General features: G+C 35.9%; 1 protein-coding gene across 4 annotated transcripts in view; it reads right to left on the reverse strand.

Annotated features, from left to right (window-relative positions):
- Positions 1-18,578, reverse strand: part of LOC115218200 (coiled-coil domain-containing protein 6) — a 191,333-nt gene that overhangs the window by 11,941 nt on the left and 160,814 nt on the right. The window contains exons 5-8 of one of the 4 annotated variants that reach the window (XM_029787947.2): positions 14,963-15,120; positions 11,641-11,797; positions 9,147-9,271; positions 2,153-2,361 (exon numbers count right to left, since the gene is read on the reverse strand). In XM_029787947.2, coding sequence (XP_029643807.1) covers positions 2,153-2,361; positions 9,147-9,271; positions 11,641-11,797; positions 14,963-15,120 — 649 coding nt within the window. Of the gene's footprint in view, positions 1-2,152; positions 2,362-5,139; positions 5,817-9,146; positions 9,272-11,640; positions 11,798-14,962; positions 15,121-18,578 lie in introns of those variants that run through there. The other 3 variants (XM_029787948.2, XM_036507855.1, XM_029787949.2) reach the window with 3 other exon arrangements.

Below are 18,578 nucleotides of genomic sequence, written 5' to 3' on the forward strand. Positions count from 1 at the left end.
CAATAGTTAAAAATTTGGTATAAAATGTCCGAAAGAAGATTAGTTAGGGCCATAATTAATGAAAGTTGATAGATCCAACCATGAAAAATTGTTTATTAAATTAAGTGATAAGTTACAGAATTTCAGAATTAATTAATTAATTATGCATTATTTACTCTGGAATTTCAGATTTCAATGCGTTACATTTTGCAATTAGTTACACATAATGTCATAATTTAATGAAAGGAATAACACATTTTTCATTAGTTTCCCTTAACAATAATAAAAAAAAAATAATCCTTTCTACTATAGGCACAGGGCCTGACATTTTTGTGGAGGGAGCTAATCAATTACATCAACCCTAGTACACAACTGGTATTTTATTGAACCTTAAAGGATGAAAGGCAAAGTCAACCTCTGTGGCATCTGAACTCAGAGCGTAAAGACGGACAAAGTGCTGCCAAGCATCCGGTACAGTGTGTGTTAACAATTCTGCCAGCTTGCCACCTTAATAATAATAATAACACAGTGGTTTGAGATCAAAACAATTCATTCAAGATTTTCCATATCTCAAACAAATCATAGATTTTATTTAAGACAATTTTTGTACTGGAGCTTTGGCAGGTTTCGCAAGTAAAAAAAAAATATTATTTTGGAAGCATAAAATTAAGAGAACGCGTGGGAAAACAACAATAATAATAGACTAACAAAGCTCAAAGCTGTCTATTCAAAATGTGCTATTATGATATTCCAAGAGACCTACATACTGGACAGAAGCATTTTTATAACGGATGGACAAAATGGCCATCAGACAAGTGTAGTGTTTATGATAGTATAAACAAAAGCAATGTTTACAGGTTTTAATTTATACATATACAGACATTAATATGCCCACACACACACATGCATACATGAAGTGTATGTCATTTCTGAGAGTGCAATTAAGTAAGTAAACATGCTCACCTAGCTATTCCAGATAAAGGGAGAAGGAAGATTTATACATGGAATCTAAACCTATCAGTGCTTAATGCTTTGAAATAGAGAGAAAGTAAGACAAGCAAATGTTGGGGAAAAAAAAAATAACAAACAATCATGATAAATTAGAACAGTTGTATTGATTGTCATGACAACTTCACTAAATCAACACTATATCATACCATGATCTCTATAGAACATACCACATTGCATAGAGAGTTGAATAGGTGGGTGGGTGAGTGAGTGAGTGAGTGGCTATACAAAACTTGCAGGCAATCTAGATAACATGACAATAGCTAACATTAACATTTACTATCAGGAATTCGCTTTTGTTGATTTTTCATGATAAAAACTAAGACAAGGCTTGCGTTCAATACTGGCTGGAAACTCATTGAGTTAGGATGCAATTAAATATATTCTTCTGTTGATAAACGACTAGAGAATTTAAAGAGAATTAAGCCAACTGAGGGAAATAGATACAGAAATGATAATGAACTGCAATTTTAATAATAATGATGGCATTTGAGATAAAGCATTGTTATTTTTTACTTGATGAACTTTAACAAATCTCACTTGGTATTAGAATGTGTTAGTTCATGTCCCTAAAAAGGAAGAAAAAACATTTAAGTTTCTTCTTTCGATATTTTAGAAAATGGTTTTGTAAGAATTAATTAGTTGTACTTTTTAAATTAGAAATTCAAATCTCTGTAGATAATTCAGAGAGAACTTATTGAGAATGAGTTAGTGGCTACATAGCTGTGAGTAGATGCAACTTGACAAAGGTTTTTCAGAAAGTTTAAACTTTTAACACATTTCAAACGGCGTGGAGACGAGAAAAATTAGTGGAAACTATTTACCCCAAGTTGATATTTAAATGTATAAATATATATTCTTTGTTCTTCAAATTATTAAGAAGTAAACATCTAAAAGGGGTTCAGAAAACAAAAGATTTCCTGAAAATGAAGAATAAATGAGTGAAAATATTCAGTTGACTTCTCCTTCAGCTGTCAATGAAGATGTTCTACTGTTAGCAGTAGATCTAGACAAAGTCACCCTAATGATGTAAGGAGGAGGTGTGTTACAACTTAGGGAAGCCAAGGCTGTATTGATTGTGTATTGAACGCCAACCGTGTTATATCCTAAAATCTACTACAAACAGTAGCGACACTTCCCTGAGCTCCTCCAACCGGTAACTTACCGTAAGATCTGAGGCGAAGACAGGGGGAGAGCTTCCCAGAAGAAAGGTAGGTGGGTAGAAAGACGACTGGTCCTCAGGAGAGTTACTTACTGTAACGTTTGGACTGTGTGTGAAAACTGGGGGAGAGGTCCCAGGAAGAAATGTGGGTGTGTAGAATGATGGCTGGCTCCCTGGCGTATTCCGCCGCATTGGACTTGGTGGACTGAAAGCTAAAAAGGAAGAGGAGAAGGAAAAAAAAGGAAAAGAAAAAAGGGGGAAGTGCAAATATAATTAATTCAACAAATTTGCAAATCACATGGTTTTGAGGGAGTCTAAATATTCCAGGACTCATAACTTTGCAAAAATTACAAGTGAAAATTAGAAAAGAAATTATGTAGAATATAGTAAATATGGTTGTTACTTCTGTGGATGCCAAGATGAAAATTAAAACAAAGAGAAAATTAATATTTCATATTTTTGTGTTTTAAATACAAAACCTGTGAAAAGATTTACCCTTATAGCCAGCCCTATCTGGCCCATATATTCTACCTCCTTTTTGTACAAACTGGCTAGATCTAGCCTTTCACACCTATCCTACAATGTCATTCTAAAAATAAACAATCATGTCACTGAAATCTTGAAGCTATGAGATAATGCACGATTAATTCAAAACAATGTGAATCAAAAAGCATTACATTTGAATAAACAATCTGAATGTTAAAGGGTTAAAACCTAATTCCAATACTTTATTTGGATCCTGTGGAGGCACATGGCTTAATGGTTAGGATGTTAGACTCATGATTGTAAGATTGTGATTTCAACTCCTGGACCAGGCAGTGCATTGTGTTCTTGAGCAAAACACTTCATTTTCACGTTGTTCCAGTCCATTCACAGCTGGCAAAAATGAGTAATCTTGCAACAGACCAATGTCCTGTCTGGGAGGGTATATATGTGCCACAGAAACTGGCCCTACCAGTCAATATGACTCAAGAAGGATCTTCATCCTTTATCTTTTTTATTTGTATTTTAACTGTAAGGTTACTGATCCTAACTTTCAGCTGGGTAAGATGAAAACCAAAATTAATCCGGGTAGAATTTTGAGTTTGAAACTTGCAAAATTTAACAAGCCCATTTATCTTCAGTGAATGCTTCACTCTGTTCCATTCAGCTGACAAGCTGAGTAGTTAAGCCAAGCTTATTTTTCTTGAGTCATTTTACTAAATGGACCTTTTTCACTTTTTTTTTTTTTTTGGAAGTCAGATGAGAAATGTTTAGGCAGTAACTACTATCCAGTTTATTTCACCACCATGTAACATCTAAAATTGTTTGGTAAAAAAAATATTCTTAAGACTAAAGCATTATAGTTCTTGTATACATTTGTAATGGCACTGTGCAATAATGCAGCAAATAGTGGTAGTCCAATGTACTAATATCCCTAGCTGTAACCAATTATCCCTACGCTATCAATCAACACTATTACAAAACTACCAGTAAGGGCTGTTGACTAAAAAGCCATCCTTAACATATACCTAGCTACATTTGGTAGAAACCACTTCTAATTTTGCATGGACTTACGAAAACTAATTTGCTTATTCAGTTAATGATTAGCAGAAATCATTAACAAACTATTAGTTTTTAAAGAGTGTGTGTGTGTGTGTGTGTGGGTGGGTGCAAAAGTGATCAAACAATTTGTGGGATAACAGTCTGTGTAACAGCAATAATAAAAGTTGTGTTAAAAATAATTAAGATAAAATAATGTTGTTGTTGCATTTTCTCTTTCCTTCAAGACGCAAAGTATTCCGCAGAAGAAACCAACAAAACAGTCAACACTTCAATTTGACAGTCTATGTTTTTTTTCTTTTCTTTTTTTAAGAGATCTATTTTGCAAAAACTTATAAATAATATTAGCGCTCAAATAAGTATGTACAGTTTGGCAACTGAAAATTGAATCTCTAATAGAAGGAAAAAAACCAAAAAAACGAAGGCAATGTAGCAATTATCACAATAATTATAGAATGACATGTGATAACTTTTCGTCCATAAAATAATATTATGCAATGAACTGAACTGGATAGTTTCTAGCAATTAAAGGGTCAGTGAGATAAAACTGCTATCAGAGTTTCAACTAGGTAGGATTAAGTTTCATTAATCAATCAATTAAAAAACAGAAGAAACATCAATGACACACCATAAATCAATCAATTTATTAGGTTTAGTCATTTTAGAATATAACAACCTAATGATTTAGGTCTTATGGACCTAATAATTTAGGTCTTAAATTTTGATGAGCTAAATGCCTAATTACTGCAGTTGACAAATTAATCCACTGAATTGAAGATGAAACCAGTTCAAGGTTCTAATTATGCTTGAACTGAGACCTTTTTTTCTTTTTCTTTCATAAAACATATTTATAGCAAAAATTACTTCATGTTGTATTTCAGAGAAGCTCTTTAAATTATCAACATCATTATAAAAAATATTTTTTTAAATTTAAAGAAAAAATGATTGCCTACAACTCTAGATACCAAGTTACCTGAACTCTTCCTGGTTTTATGATTCAAAATCATCCATTATTCAAGTTTATTTAAAATTGTAAACAATTTTTATGAGTACATTTTGTTTCACTGTGTTCAAAACACCAGATTAATAATAAAGAGGTTAGTTATTTTACTAAATTTAGTCCCAAATTCTTGATTATTAAAAAGGAACAAAAACTGATCACACAGACTGTGTATTGGTATAAATATGGTCACAAAAGAATTAAATAATCAGACCTAAATTGTTGCTAATTTTTGAGCCCAAAGTTAGTTGAAATTTAGAAAAGGAAAATTATGATTATCAATTTTGAACTCCAGAAGTTAAAAATAGCTGTGGATATATAATAATGGAGAAGGATCCATTTAACTGGTGGTATTTACAATCAAAGATTTTCAGGTCATGATCAATCATCCAACCATTTTGTATAGTTAAGATTACAGTATCTAAGATGCCTGTCCCATTCTTTTTTAAAAGACAGAGTGTGATGAGAGAATCTGACTGCTCTCTCTAACAAGCTGAGTGACCATGCAGATATGCTCCTTTGTTGGTCTGCATCCATCAAATTATGCTCTAAGTAAGAAACTTTATACATTTCGAGAAAGATAGCTAATAATAGGGTTTCCACTTCACATTTAAGTGATGTAAGCATTAAGAACATTTCTCTTAACAATTCTTATTTAAATAACTAATTCCCCAGACTCACCTAACTTGCAAAAGTTCCCTTAGCAGAAAGTCACAAAATTATATAAGTATGTATGACCATAACTGAGTCTTATTAATACACACTTATATAATAGCTACATGCTCAAGATATTTCAAGTTAGTAGATTATAAAACAAGGTCGGATAAGTCAATCCTGGTAACTGGCTTGATGTTAACTTTATTAGTATTTGTGAAAGAAACGTTGAAAAACAAAGAGGGGAAAAAATTAATGTTCAATGCATTTTAGTATTTGTCTCCAAAAATAAATTTTGCTCCATCATTTCAACCAAACCAATAATTCCAGAGACAATCTGAATTATATTTGGTAGAAAACACTGATTAAGTACTATTTTTTAATATTTCAAAATTTTTTTTTGTTTTCTGAGAGGTTACCTCAACTTACCAAAACATAATGCACATTGTAATACACGTGGGGAATTCAAGACTACAGATGAAGAAAAATCGCAATATCAGTAAACATATCACTTTATAGCTACCTACACTAATACTATTACCAAAAATAATGTTTGTTTAAACAATCAAACCTTTGTTTATCTAACATTCTGGGTTAATCAATTTACATAGCGGCAACTGAAGGATGAAGACTGAAGAACGGTATCGCATGACCGATACTTGATTTCACATAGTACCCGACCTCTTTCACTTTTTGTCTTTCTTTTTTTTTAAGAAGAAAATAATTACAGAGAACTTTGCACAAGCATGTTTTATTGAAGCTGCAAGCTACAGGAAAACTTTGCACAAGCATGCTTTATGTAAAGCTTCAGGCCAAAGAACATTATTTTTTTTTACAAGCATGTTTTATCTAAACAGTAATAAGCTACAGAAAACGAAACTAATGTAGAAGTAGTGGAAGCAATAAACTCTGCATAATAAAAACAATATTTTCAACAACAGTTTGTATAGCGAGGTGTAGATATTTGAAAATATATATTAATTAAGTTTCATCTCTGCTTTCAGTAACAGTTTGTACTGTGTGGTGTAGATATTTGGGAACATCAGTTAATTAAGTTTCATCTCTGCAGGTCATTCAAACATTGCTGCTGCTGTTTGTTCAGACACCTGAGGTTTACCATATTTCACCCAGTGGTGCCTGGTCGAGTAGAATGTCAGGTAGCAATAAAGAAACAAGGTGTTCGGTTTTGCTGGTTATGTACAAAGGAGGTGAGCAAAGATAACTTCTTATAGAATAGTTACTATAGGCGTAGGAGTGGCTGTGTAGTAAGTAGCTTGCTTACGAACCACATGGTTCCAGGTTCAGTCCCACTGCATGGCACCTTGGGCAAGTGTCTACTACTATAGTCTCGAACCGACCAAAGCCGTGTGAGTGGATTTGGTAGATGGAAACTGAAAGGAGCCCGTCGTATATATGTGTATGTATGTGTATGTATGTATGTATATATATATATATATATATATTATATATATATATATATATATATCATCATCATTTAATGTCCGTTTTCCATGCTAGCATGGGTTGGACGGTTTGACCGGGGTCTGGGAAGCCAAGAGGCTGCACCAGGCTCCAATCTGATCTGGCAGTGTTTTTACAGCTGGATGCACTTTCTAATGCCAACCACTCCGTGAGTGTAGCGGGTGCTTTTTACATGCCACCAGCACAGGTGCCAGGCGAGACTGGCAACGGCCACGATCGGTAGGTGCTTTTTACATGCTGCCGGCATGGAAGCCAGTCAAGACGGCACTGGCATCGGCCACATTCGGATGGTGCTTTTTACATGCCACTGCCACAGGTATCACAACTACAATTTCCATTTGATTTTTTGATGCTGATGTTGATATACTTGACTCAATAGGTCTCCTCAAGCACAGCAGGTCACCCTATGATCCAAGGTACTTTGGATGGGTTGGGGCTTCTATGTGAAGCTGGTGCAGGAAACAGCCACAAACTCATGTCATTTGTTGGGTCTTCGCAGTCACAGCATATCTCCAGAGGTCTTGGTCTTTCATCATTGCCTCTGTGAGGCCCAACCCATGCTCACATGGGTTGGACGATTTGACTCAGGACTGGCGAACCACATGGCTGCACCAGGCTCCAATCTGATTTGGCAGAGTTTCTACAGCTGGATGCCCTTCATAATGCCAACCACTCCGAGAGTCTAGTGGGTGCTTTTACATGTCACCGGCACGAGGGACAGTCAAGCAGTACCGGCAACGACCATGCTCAAATGGTGTTTTTTTACGTGCCACCTGCACAGGAGCCAGTCCAGCAGCAATGGTAACGACCTCACTCAAATGTTTTTTTCATGTGCTACCGGCAAAAGTGCTAGTAAGGTGACGCTGGTAACGATCACACTTGCATGGTGCTTTTTACGTGCCACCGGCACGGAAGCCAGTCAGCTGCTCTAGCAACGATCACACTCGGATGGTGCTCTTAGTGCTCCACTAGAACGGATACCAGTCATCAAATTTGATATATATATGTATATATAGCTTTTTATTGAAACTAAAACTGAGCATTTGTCTCAAGTTGAACCTCACACCATTGTGATCTTCAAATGAGAATGCAGCAGTGGGAAACTTGAGTTATGAGACAAGCTCATAAAAAACAAACAATCCTCTATAACAAGTAACAAGCATTCCTCCTCTCATTTCTCCAACATAAACAAAAGTGTGTGTATGTGCGCACGTGTGTGTGTGTGTGTATATATATATATATATATATATATACATACAAACACCTAATTTAACTGATATAAATATGGTGGCAGTAATGAGAGAACACTGTAGATACAAATGATAAAGTTTTGCCAATGTGGATTACTGGGGCTCAGATTTTCATAGCTGAATACCAACCCATCCTCAACATATTTTGGTGAAACGAAATGACTATTTTCTTAAAATCTAGGCAGATTGATTACAATATAATGATTGTGGACAATAGTGTACATTATGATGTTTGTATAATATCTGAAGAAGCTTTAAAGGGCGGGGGGGGGGGGGGTACATTTTTTTATTTATTACAAATCCGTGTTTGAGAAAATGATTGTCAGAAGATTCTCGAACACGATATCAATGAGAAATAGAAGAGAGAGTGAATATAATCCACTTGGGAATGCCTGTAATTTTAGAACAGACATCAGTTTTTAAATTCCCATATAAAAGGAAAATGGGAAACATATAAAAATAAATAAATAAATGTAAAATAGAAAGGTTTTATTGTGGTAGCAATCTAATAATAATAATAATAATCAATGCAGGAGATGAAAAATTATTTAAAAAAAAAATTTTTTTTTTTCCAAAACTTGTAATAAATATATATCAAATGAGCAAATATCAGGCAAATAAAGAGTGAGTCTGAACAAAGCCAGGTGATAGGCAATTAATTCTGTGTGCATCTTTGCTGTAGTAATGGTGCTAATTATGCAAATGAGACCAGAGAAAAGTGAAAAGATTTAAAAAATAAAAAAAAAAATAAGGATCAAATTCATTCGGAATAAATGTGAACAAGAGAGAAATTTTTACGACCATAACAGTTATAGACTTTAGTTAATAACGACATTTCTAAAACTAACAAACATACCAAACAACATCAACAAAGCTAACAATGAAAACCCAGCAGCAACAACAATAAAAAATAAATCACACAACAACAACAACAAGAGAGCAACAACACAACAAACTTGTATGGAGTACACCCCACCCTTCCGTTGTGTGTTTATATAAAAACACATAAATTACTCAAGAAGTAAAAAAAAGTCTTTTTTTAGTAATAAGTAACTGTAAGTATATATACCAGGAGACAATGGTCGGGATGTGGTTGGTGAAGCATACGGTATTGGACTGGACACTGTTCGTGGACGGACATTATGACCTTGACTACTCGACATGTCATGTTGCTTTGTCATTTCATTGAAATGTCTAAAATATAGGGAAAAAAAAAAAATCAAACGTTAAAAGCATGTCTAAAATGTCTAAAATATAGGGAAAAAAAAAAAAATCAAACGTTAAAAGCATTTTCATCTTACGCAGTCCACACTCAGCAAACCAGCCAGGTATAAATGGTGAATAAACAAAATTTAAAAGCAAAACTATTAGCAGGCAGGGTTTCTTCTGTTAAGGTTCAGCACTTGTCAGGCATCTGTTGATATTTAGCATATAGTCAGCCCTGATCGAGCAATTCTTATGATTAAAGCTATTCAATATTATTCACATTTGACGGATATTTGTTCTCATCTTGTTTGTTGTTAACACAACATTTTGGCTGATGTACTTTCCAGCCTTCATCAGGTGTCCTGGGGGAATTTTGAACCTGGGCATATGGTGTAATGGTTAAGAGTGCAGGCTACTAACCCCACGATTCCAAGTTCGATTCCAGGTAGTGACCTGAATAATGATAATAACATTGGAAAAATACCTTAGGAATGAGAACCCAAGTTTGAAATTCCCCCAAGACATCTGATGAAGGCTGGAGAGTACATCAGCTGAAATGTTGTATTAACAACAAACAAGATGAGGTCAAATATCCGTCAAATGTAAATAATGTACATAATTCCTCATCTCTTAAATATAGAACTATTAAAGTTATTCAAGCCATGATTATAATTATCCCATTTTTTATATATTGTTTTTTAATGCAGGACTATGCTGTCCAACAAGTCTCCTTTTAAGATGAAGCATAATATGGTATGATTCAAGGGAGATTTTTTTACAGCTGTTTCTAGTAGGTTCAGCCATCCTATTGAAACTACCATGAAGAAACATATGGTGACTCAGTAAAAAATAAAAATGATTTAAAAAAAAAAAAAAGGCAAAAAGCAATTAAAGTACTAAAGGGTTCCCAAGACCAATGCTTAGGTTGAGTCCCAAATGAGTGAGGGGAGAGATGACTAAGTGAAAAGTTCCTGTCTTGAAGGTAACATTCCCAGACCTAGTCCCTTGCGGCAGCTCCAACTGTTATGATTGCTACTACTTCTTAACTAGAGGTACACAAAGCAGTGTTGACTGAAATATGTGTATTGGTGCCAATGTCACATAAAAAGTACTTATACTGGTGTCACATACAAAGCACCCAGTTACACTGTAAAGTAGTTGGCAATAGAAAGGCCATCCAACCATAGAAACCATGCGAAAATAGACAATTGGAGCTAGGCTAGCTCCTGTCAAACCATCCAACCAATACAAGCATGGAAAACAGACATTAAATGATGATGATGATGTGTTATGTGCCACCTTGACTGGCTTCCGTGTCGGTGGCACATAAACAGCACCAACCAATCATGGCCGTTTCCAGCCTCCTCTGGCCGCTGTGCCAGTGACACATAAAAAGCACCCACTACACTCACAGAGTGGTTGGCGTTAGGAAGGCTATCTAGCTTTAGAAATACTGCAAGATCAGACTGGAGCTTGGTGCAGCCTTCTGGCTTCCCAGACCCCGGTCAAACTGTCCAACCCACGCTAGCATGGTAAATGGACATTAAACGATGATGATGATGATGATGATGTACACTCAAACATGGAAAGACTTTTGCTGTGGTAATTCTCAGGAGAGAAATTCTTATAGACAATGCATGGGGAAAATGCATCACTGAGTTATGAATGACATCATCAAACCTTAGGACATGTGATTCTACCTGGCAGCTGACTTGGCAGACACCCATAAAATTATCAACCATCTTACAAACAATAACTGAGCACCTTTTCAAAAACTCCACCTGTCTAACACCTGTGGACATGTTTACGAAGTCAGAAAACAGCACAGCTCCCATGACTTTAGGAAACATTTTTTCACGCTAAGAATTGCTGAAGTCTGGAACAAACTGCTGGCATCGGTTGTTAGTTGTCGGAGCACTGCATCCTTCAAAACTTCCATGCTTTCTGAGATTCACCAACACTACACCTGATTTCCTCCCCTCCATACACACACAAGCATGTATCTGACTCATACATTGTTCGCTTTCCAGACATTTGTACATTACTGCATACACTTTATACACACTTTCTGACAAGTTGTGGTGCACCTGAGCACTGTATACAAACATTTCATTATTATTATTATTATTATTTTAAATTTACTATTTGTTGTTTAAGAAAAGAGTGGTTCATAGTGGGGCAGAATTACTGGGACCCATTTTAATGACAATTGAACAAGTCACAAAAATACAAAGTTCAACTCTACAACCCCAGACATCACCAACACAAGATAGCCATCTTTATTGTTTGCTGACATACATTTTAAACACACACACAAAATGACTTGTTTGATAAGTCAGAGAAACAAGATGTTTTACCTTTCATCATCCATTTCAAGACTGGATTCACTTTCTGAAAGATGCCTACATAGGCTCTCTCGCCGCTCCATCTCCATCTGAAGTTTGCGCTGTAACCGCAAATTCTCTTCCCTGATTTGTCTTTCTTCTTGTGCATATTGAGCCATTTTCTCTTCATCTTCATAACAGAAATATAATATAGTATGAAACAAAGAGAGAGAAAACATGAAAGAAAGCAATACAAATTTCACAATAATCATTTTAAACAAGAGTTTCACTGAAACTGATAATGTGATATTATGTAAATACCGTAAATCCTTGAGTATAGTCTGCCCTTGAGTATAATATGCAGTGGATTTTTAGGGGGCTGTACCTCTGAAAAACCTAAACCTTGTGTTTAATACACACCCCTTCTCTAACTTGAGTTGTGCGTAATTAAGCCAGCAGCACCTATTCGAACAAACACTTCCACGCATGCGTAATACAATAATGGTGGTGTTCTTAACTGTTATATGGGAATGTAAATATGTTTGCAAATTATTTTTGTTACATGTTATTCTGTGTTCTGAATACTTTTATTTTAATAAATGTTGCTTACTGTAAGTTATGGGTGATGCTTTTATGACTTCATTGCTTTCAGGCTTAGCTTAAGGTATTTTCACGTCCAACATCACAAAATGCATCTCAATAAACATTGCCGGACAGCAAATAGACTCGGACATTGCTTAGAAAATATTTTTCCTTTTTAACCTCGTATATAGTATGCACTAGGGATTTTGACCTTTAAATTTTTGGGGAAAAATGCGGATTATACTCGAGGATTTACGGTAACCTTTTTAAAGCCATTATAGAATAAGACAATGGTGATCCTTGCCACCAGCGTCTTTGAGACTACTTTTCAATGCTGGCATATATATATTGGGGGTATTTTCATATATTTCAATCCTACAGCATCTCAGGTATTGTTATTATTTTGTTCCATGTCATTTGTAACCCATGCCCTAGCAATATATGGTGGGGTGCTGAAAAGTTCCTGGCTTTAAGGGTATCGTGATTGGAGGCTTAATCTTATGAGTTCTTTTACAGAGCTGAGATAAATTGAAGGATCATTGCAATAAGAGTATGAATCAAGTACTTGCAAGACAAAAACTTTTAAGAGGGAAGAAGGTATTGGAAGAGGTGATGACGAAAAGAGACAGATATAGGTGTCTTGCTGAAGAGAAAGTACAAGGTTACCAAGCCAGAGAGTGAAAGATCAGGAATGAAGACAGAAACAGGTGTACTACTGCAAAGAAGATACATGGTTGCCCAACCTGAGGGAAGTGCAGGGGAGAGAGATCGCAAATCAAAATCAAAATAATGGCTTCAAATTTGAGCTCAAGACCAGCAACTTTTGGAGAGGGGTTAAGTTGGTTGCATCAACCCCAGTATTTAGCTGGTACTTATTTTATTGACCCCGAAAGGATGAATGGCCAAGTTGACCTCAGTGGGATTTCAACTCAGAACATAAAGACCGACAAAATACTGCTATGCATTTTGCCCAGCATGCAGTGTATTAATTATTCTGCCAGCTCACCAATGCTTCCTACTAAATACACAAAGCCTGAAATGTGGGTGGGGAGGAAGCTAGTTGGTTATGTTAACCCCCCGTGCTTGACCAGTACTTATATATCAACTCCCAAAAGATGAAAGGCAAAGTCGACTTCAGAGGAATTTGAAGAAAGGAAATGTTAACTTGATGGTATTTGAAATTAGGCATAGCTAAATACTGCAAAGTGCTTTGTCCAAAGATCAACACCCAATCAATAATGACAGTAATGATAATAATAATAATTGCTGCAATAAAGGTTGCAAGACGCAACGAAAATTTTAGGAAAATAAAAATAAGAAATAAGTGGAAATTTTACCGGTGAGTGTGTTACATAATAAGGCACAAAAAGAAAATGGCTCTCCCCAGACACAACAGAATATGCTTCAACACACGAACTCATATAAAGAATCTTGCAAACCAAATCCAAAAACGAAAACAATAATAATTGTTTTAAGGTTAGGCAGGGAGGAAGCCAGTCAATTTCATTGATTCTACTATTTGATTGGTATTGTATTGCATTAACATGAAAAGTTGAAAGACAAAGTTGACCTCAGCAGGATTTGAATATGTTCTGAGTTCAAATACTATATAGGCCAACTTTGCATTTCATCCTTTCAAGGTCAATAAAATAAAGTACAGGTCAAGTACTGAGTCAATAGTATTGACTAATTACCTCTCCTCGAAAGTGCTGGCGTTATGCCTAATTTATTATTATTATCATTATTAACATCTGACTTATTCAGCTTGTAGCTGGAAGTGTCATTAATGTACCAGCTTCCTGTCAACTAAGGTGGTATGTTCTTTTCAAGTCTTGGGGACTTAGCAGAGACTCTTTACACTGCCAGGTCTTTTTTCATTTTTCTGCCGATCTTATCCAACCACTTTTAAAATTTCTTTTCTCACTGTAACTAGGGTATCAACAATTATTGGCACAATGTAAACCATTTTCATCAACCATACCGTTATTATTATTAAGGCAATGAGCCGGAAGAATCATGAGCACACTGGATGAAATGCTTAGTGGTCGATGTAATTGACTTAATCCCTTTCCCCAAATTTGAGGCCTTGTGCTTCCAATAGAAAGGATTATTATTATTATTATTACCTCTGCCTTAGCGAAGGTATTGTTTTCAGTTGTGTTTGTTTGTGGACAAGAACCACTGGATGGATTTGGGTGAAACTTTCAGGGAGGTTTGGCCTCATGACTGACACAAGCTGATTAGATTTTGGATCAAACCGGTACCAGACAAGGATTCTGGATTATTTTTCCTGCTTTTTTTTTTGCTTAATTTTTGAGAGCGGTTGGGTTCATTTTTAGTATTCTTGTTTGTGAGAGCTGTTGAGTTTATTTCAGATATTCTCATTTTAAAAATCATCTCAGGCTAATCATTGAGAGGACGTTAGTATTGCCTTGGCAGAGGTTTGTGCTTTCTGATTACTCTTGTTATTTATTATTATTATTATTATTATTAGTAAAGTGGTGAGCTGGCTAATTTGCTACCATGCTGGACAAAATGCTTGCTAGCATTTCTTCTGGCTTACACTGAGCTCAAATTCCGCTAAGGTTGATTTTGCCTTTTATCCTTTTGGATTTGATAGAATAAATACCAGTTAAGTACTGGGGTCGATATAACTGACATGCCATCCTCCCACAATATTTCAGGCCTTGTGCCTATAGTACAAAGGAATATTACTAACAACAACAACAACAACAACATTAATCACAGGCAAGAGGTAAGAAATGATACGTACGTTCTGTTTGAGCTGCTTGTAATTGCTGCTTCAAGCGAGATACCTCAGCTCGGAGGTGTTCTATGTGCTGGGCAAGGTTCTGTGCAGTATCTCCGTTATTCATATCACGTGGGGAAGGAGGAGAGGACACAGGCTGATCAAGTTTCGCTTGTAACATTCTGAAATAGTAATATTGTAAAACTGTTTAAGCTGCTAGAATTGAGGAAGTTCAAAATAAATAGATATCAAGATATGTATGCTTAAGAATGAAGTGTTGGCTCAGTATAGAGTGGTGATAAGAAAAAGAGATGAGCAAGGAATAAATGAATATCTTATGCACTTCATTAGCTTACAGTTGTTTCTGCTACAAGACGCAATGGACTCATTGTTGAGTGCCTGAATAACTTGACATCTCTCTTTCTTATTATTGCTCTATACTCAGCTAACACTTTGTTCTGAAATAAACGTATATTGAGTTCTACATCAGGTTATTGGTCTCACAATACCTAAGTGAAATATTAAATAAATATCTTTCACAACAACTTACTTGAATAATAGTATTTATTAATAATGATAATGAATTCCCAGAGAGACACAAAAAAGCCATGTATTACTGATGAGGGATTAAGCTGATTAAAGTGACCCATGTAACTGACTGTGCTTATTTTAAGGACCTTCATCAAGGATGAAAATCAAAGTCAATCTTGGTGAGATTTTAACTAAGAATATAAACACAAATACTTGTAAGGTAGTCAACTCCAAAATATTGGCTTTGTGTTTTAAAAAGTTTAAAAAGGGTTAAGACCCATTTTGGTCATGAATGACCATGGGATTGCACCTAGAAAGTTCCCCTCCAAGGCACAAGTCTGGGAAAGGTTGTTTAAGAAGACCAGCAGTTGTCCATGAGAGAGATGGAGAGATGTATATATGTGCACATGCATTTTAGTTTTTGTGAATGCCTCCCCACTGCTTAACAACCAACTTATGTTCCTGTTGTAGCAGTCCAAGCGAAGAGACTGATAAAATAAGTTCCAGATTTTTAATTAAAAAAAAGTACTAGTGCCAATTTCTTTGACTAAACACCTCAGCATGACAATAGTCCAATGACTAAACCAAGATAGAAAAATACTGTAATGGTGAAACCGCAGTCCATGAGTGGAGGGATTATAGGTAAAATATTACTACTACAATAACTTTGAAACTACTAAACATGATGTCAAAACACGCCACCTCCGAGCAGTGACTGTAGAATCACTTTGCAATCCAGCTGTAATCCATTAGTCTAAAAGGAACACTGCTGAAGACATTGCTTTCAATTAGTGTGTGACATACAAAAGTCAGTCAACCAGATCCCAGCTGTTCAAATTATAGACTGAAGCTGAACTCTTAAGCTAGAAGCCATTATAAGCAGCTTCACCCTTTGAATTCCAAACTGTTCAAAACTGCCTTTAGTTATATGATACAGAATTTTGTGTTTTAAAGAATTCATTAAAACCTCATATCATAATTGTGTAGGAATATCAGTTTAATAACAAAAGTAATAATTGCTTGAAATGTTAGCACAATACTAGCAATTTTGAAGGGAGGTGAAGTCAATTGCATTGCTCTCAGCACTCAACTGGCACCTTATTTTACTGATCCTAAAAGGATGAACAGTAAAGTCACCCTTGATGGCATTTGAACTTGGAACATAAAAGGTGGGCAGAAAGGCCTCTGGGCATTTTCTCACGTGTGATAATGATTTAGCCAGCTTCCCACCTTAAGATTAATAATAAACACTCCTCCCAAAATCTTGATTATTTTCAAAATTAACTGAAACACAGAGGCAGTATTATTTCTTTCAGTCACAAAAGTGTTTAAACCCCTTAGCATTCACATTACTCTGCCAAAAGCAATGCATATTTATTCACATCATTTTGAATTAATCATGCACTGTCTCATAGCTTTGAGATTTCAATGATGATGATCATCAGTGTTTAACGTCTGTTTTCCATGCTAGCATGGGTTGGACGGTTCAACCGGGGTCTGAGAAGCCAGGAGGCTGCACCAGGCTCCAGTCTGATCTGGCAGTGTTTCTATGGTTGGATGCCTTCCTAACACCAACCACTCTGTGAGTGTAGTGGATGCTTTTTACGTTATACTGGCACAGGGACCAGAGGAGGCTGGCAAATGGCCACGATCGGTTGGTGCTCCCTACGTGTCACCTACACAGGTGCCAGTTAGGCAGCGCTGGCATCATCCACATTTGGATGGTGCTTTTTTACGTGCCACCAGCACAAGTGTCATAGCTACAATTTCCATTCGTATTGTAGAAGGTGTGAGAGGCCAGATTTGGTTTGAACATAAAACAGGTAGAATATTTGGGGCTGGATATGGCCAGCTTCATTGCTAAAGAGTTAATGAAATAAATACAACTAAGAATTAAAAACAAACAGTAGATATAGGAACATATGAATGTTTTAGCTACTCATTTCCCATTCTCTATAAATAGGAGGCTGCTACAAATCAAATGAGATAACAATATTAATTGCTTTACAAACGTTTAGCCTCAACTCATTTAACAGCAATTGTTTTCATGCTTGCTTCAATTTTAATGAGTATTCAAGGCCACTCTTACATTTTTTTTTTCCTCACATCTATACCATCCATTTTCCGTAACAATGTTTACCAAATTACAAGCAAGTGAAGCTAAGCGACACAACAATTTTATAGAAACATTTTATATCTACTTTTACATAATACTTAAAGCACAGCAGGCCTCTACCATTTGTTGTTTCATTCTGCCAGCTTCGTTTTCCTTAGTTCCATCAGTTCAGCCCCAACTATTTCCTTCAGAACTTCCTTTGGTCTATATTTGTTTTAATTATCTCCAGGTACATTTCTTCTAGTAGTAGAAGATGTTTCTCACAATTTTTTAATAGATTTTCCTTTGGGAATTCCTTGCATGGACAGCCCCCAACCTCCACTTCCATCAAAAATAAAGCTGGCAGAAACTTAGAGGAACATTAGCAGAAGCATCTAAATACTCTCACCTGAATTTCAATTCCAACCCAGGTGAGCCACTACAGAAAATAGCACATCCATTCCTTGCTGCTGTTACTTCACAGCTATTTTGTTTTTCTAATATTATACCCTTCAGTCTAATATGGATGGGTGGATGTAGGGAGTGACAGGTGACCAACGGTGCCTACTTTAAGGAAAGGTAGAGAGAAGCAGAAGAGAGCAGGGAAGTAATGATGATACACCTTACGTAGTTACTCTTTTACTCGTTTCAGTCATTTGACTGCGGCCATGCTGGAGCACCGCCTTTTAGTCGAGCAAATCGACCCCAGGACTTATTCTTTGTAAACCTAGTACTTATTCTATCAGTCTCTTTTGCTGAACTGCTAAGTTACGGGTACGTAAACATACCAGCATCGGTTGTCAAGCGATGTTGTGGGGGCAAACACAGACACACAAACATATACACACACATACATATATATACACAAGAAGCAGAAGAGAACAGGGAAGGTTACAAAAAAAATCAATAAATGATCGAAGTACTGCTGTCAAAATTCATTATGTATTTTATCTTCTAGCTTTTACTTGTTTCAGACATCAGACTGCGACCATGCTGGGGCACTGCCTTGAATTT

Source organism: Octopus sinensis, linkage group LG1 (assembly GCF_006345805.1).
Source record: "Octopus sinensis linkage group LG1, ASM634580v1, whole genome shotgun sequence".
NCBI lineage: Eukaryota > Metazoa > Mollusca > Cephalopoda > Octopoda > Octopodidae > Octopus > Octopus sinensis.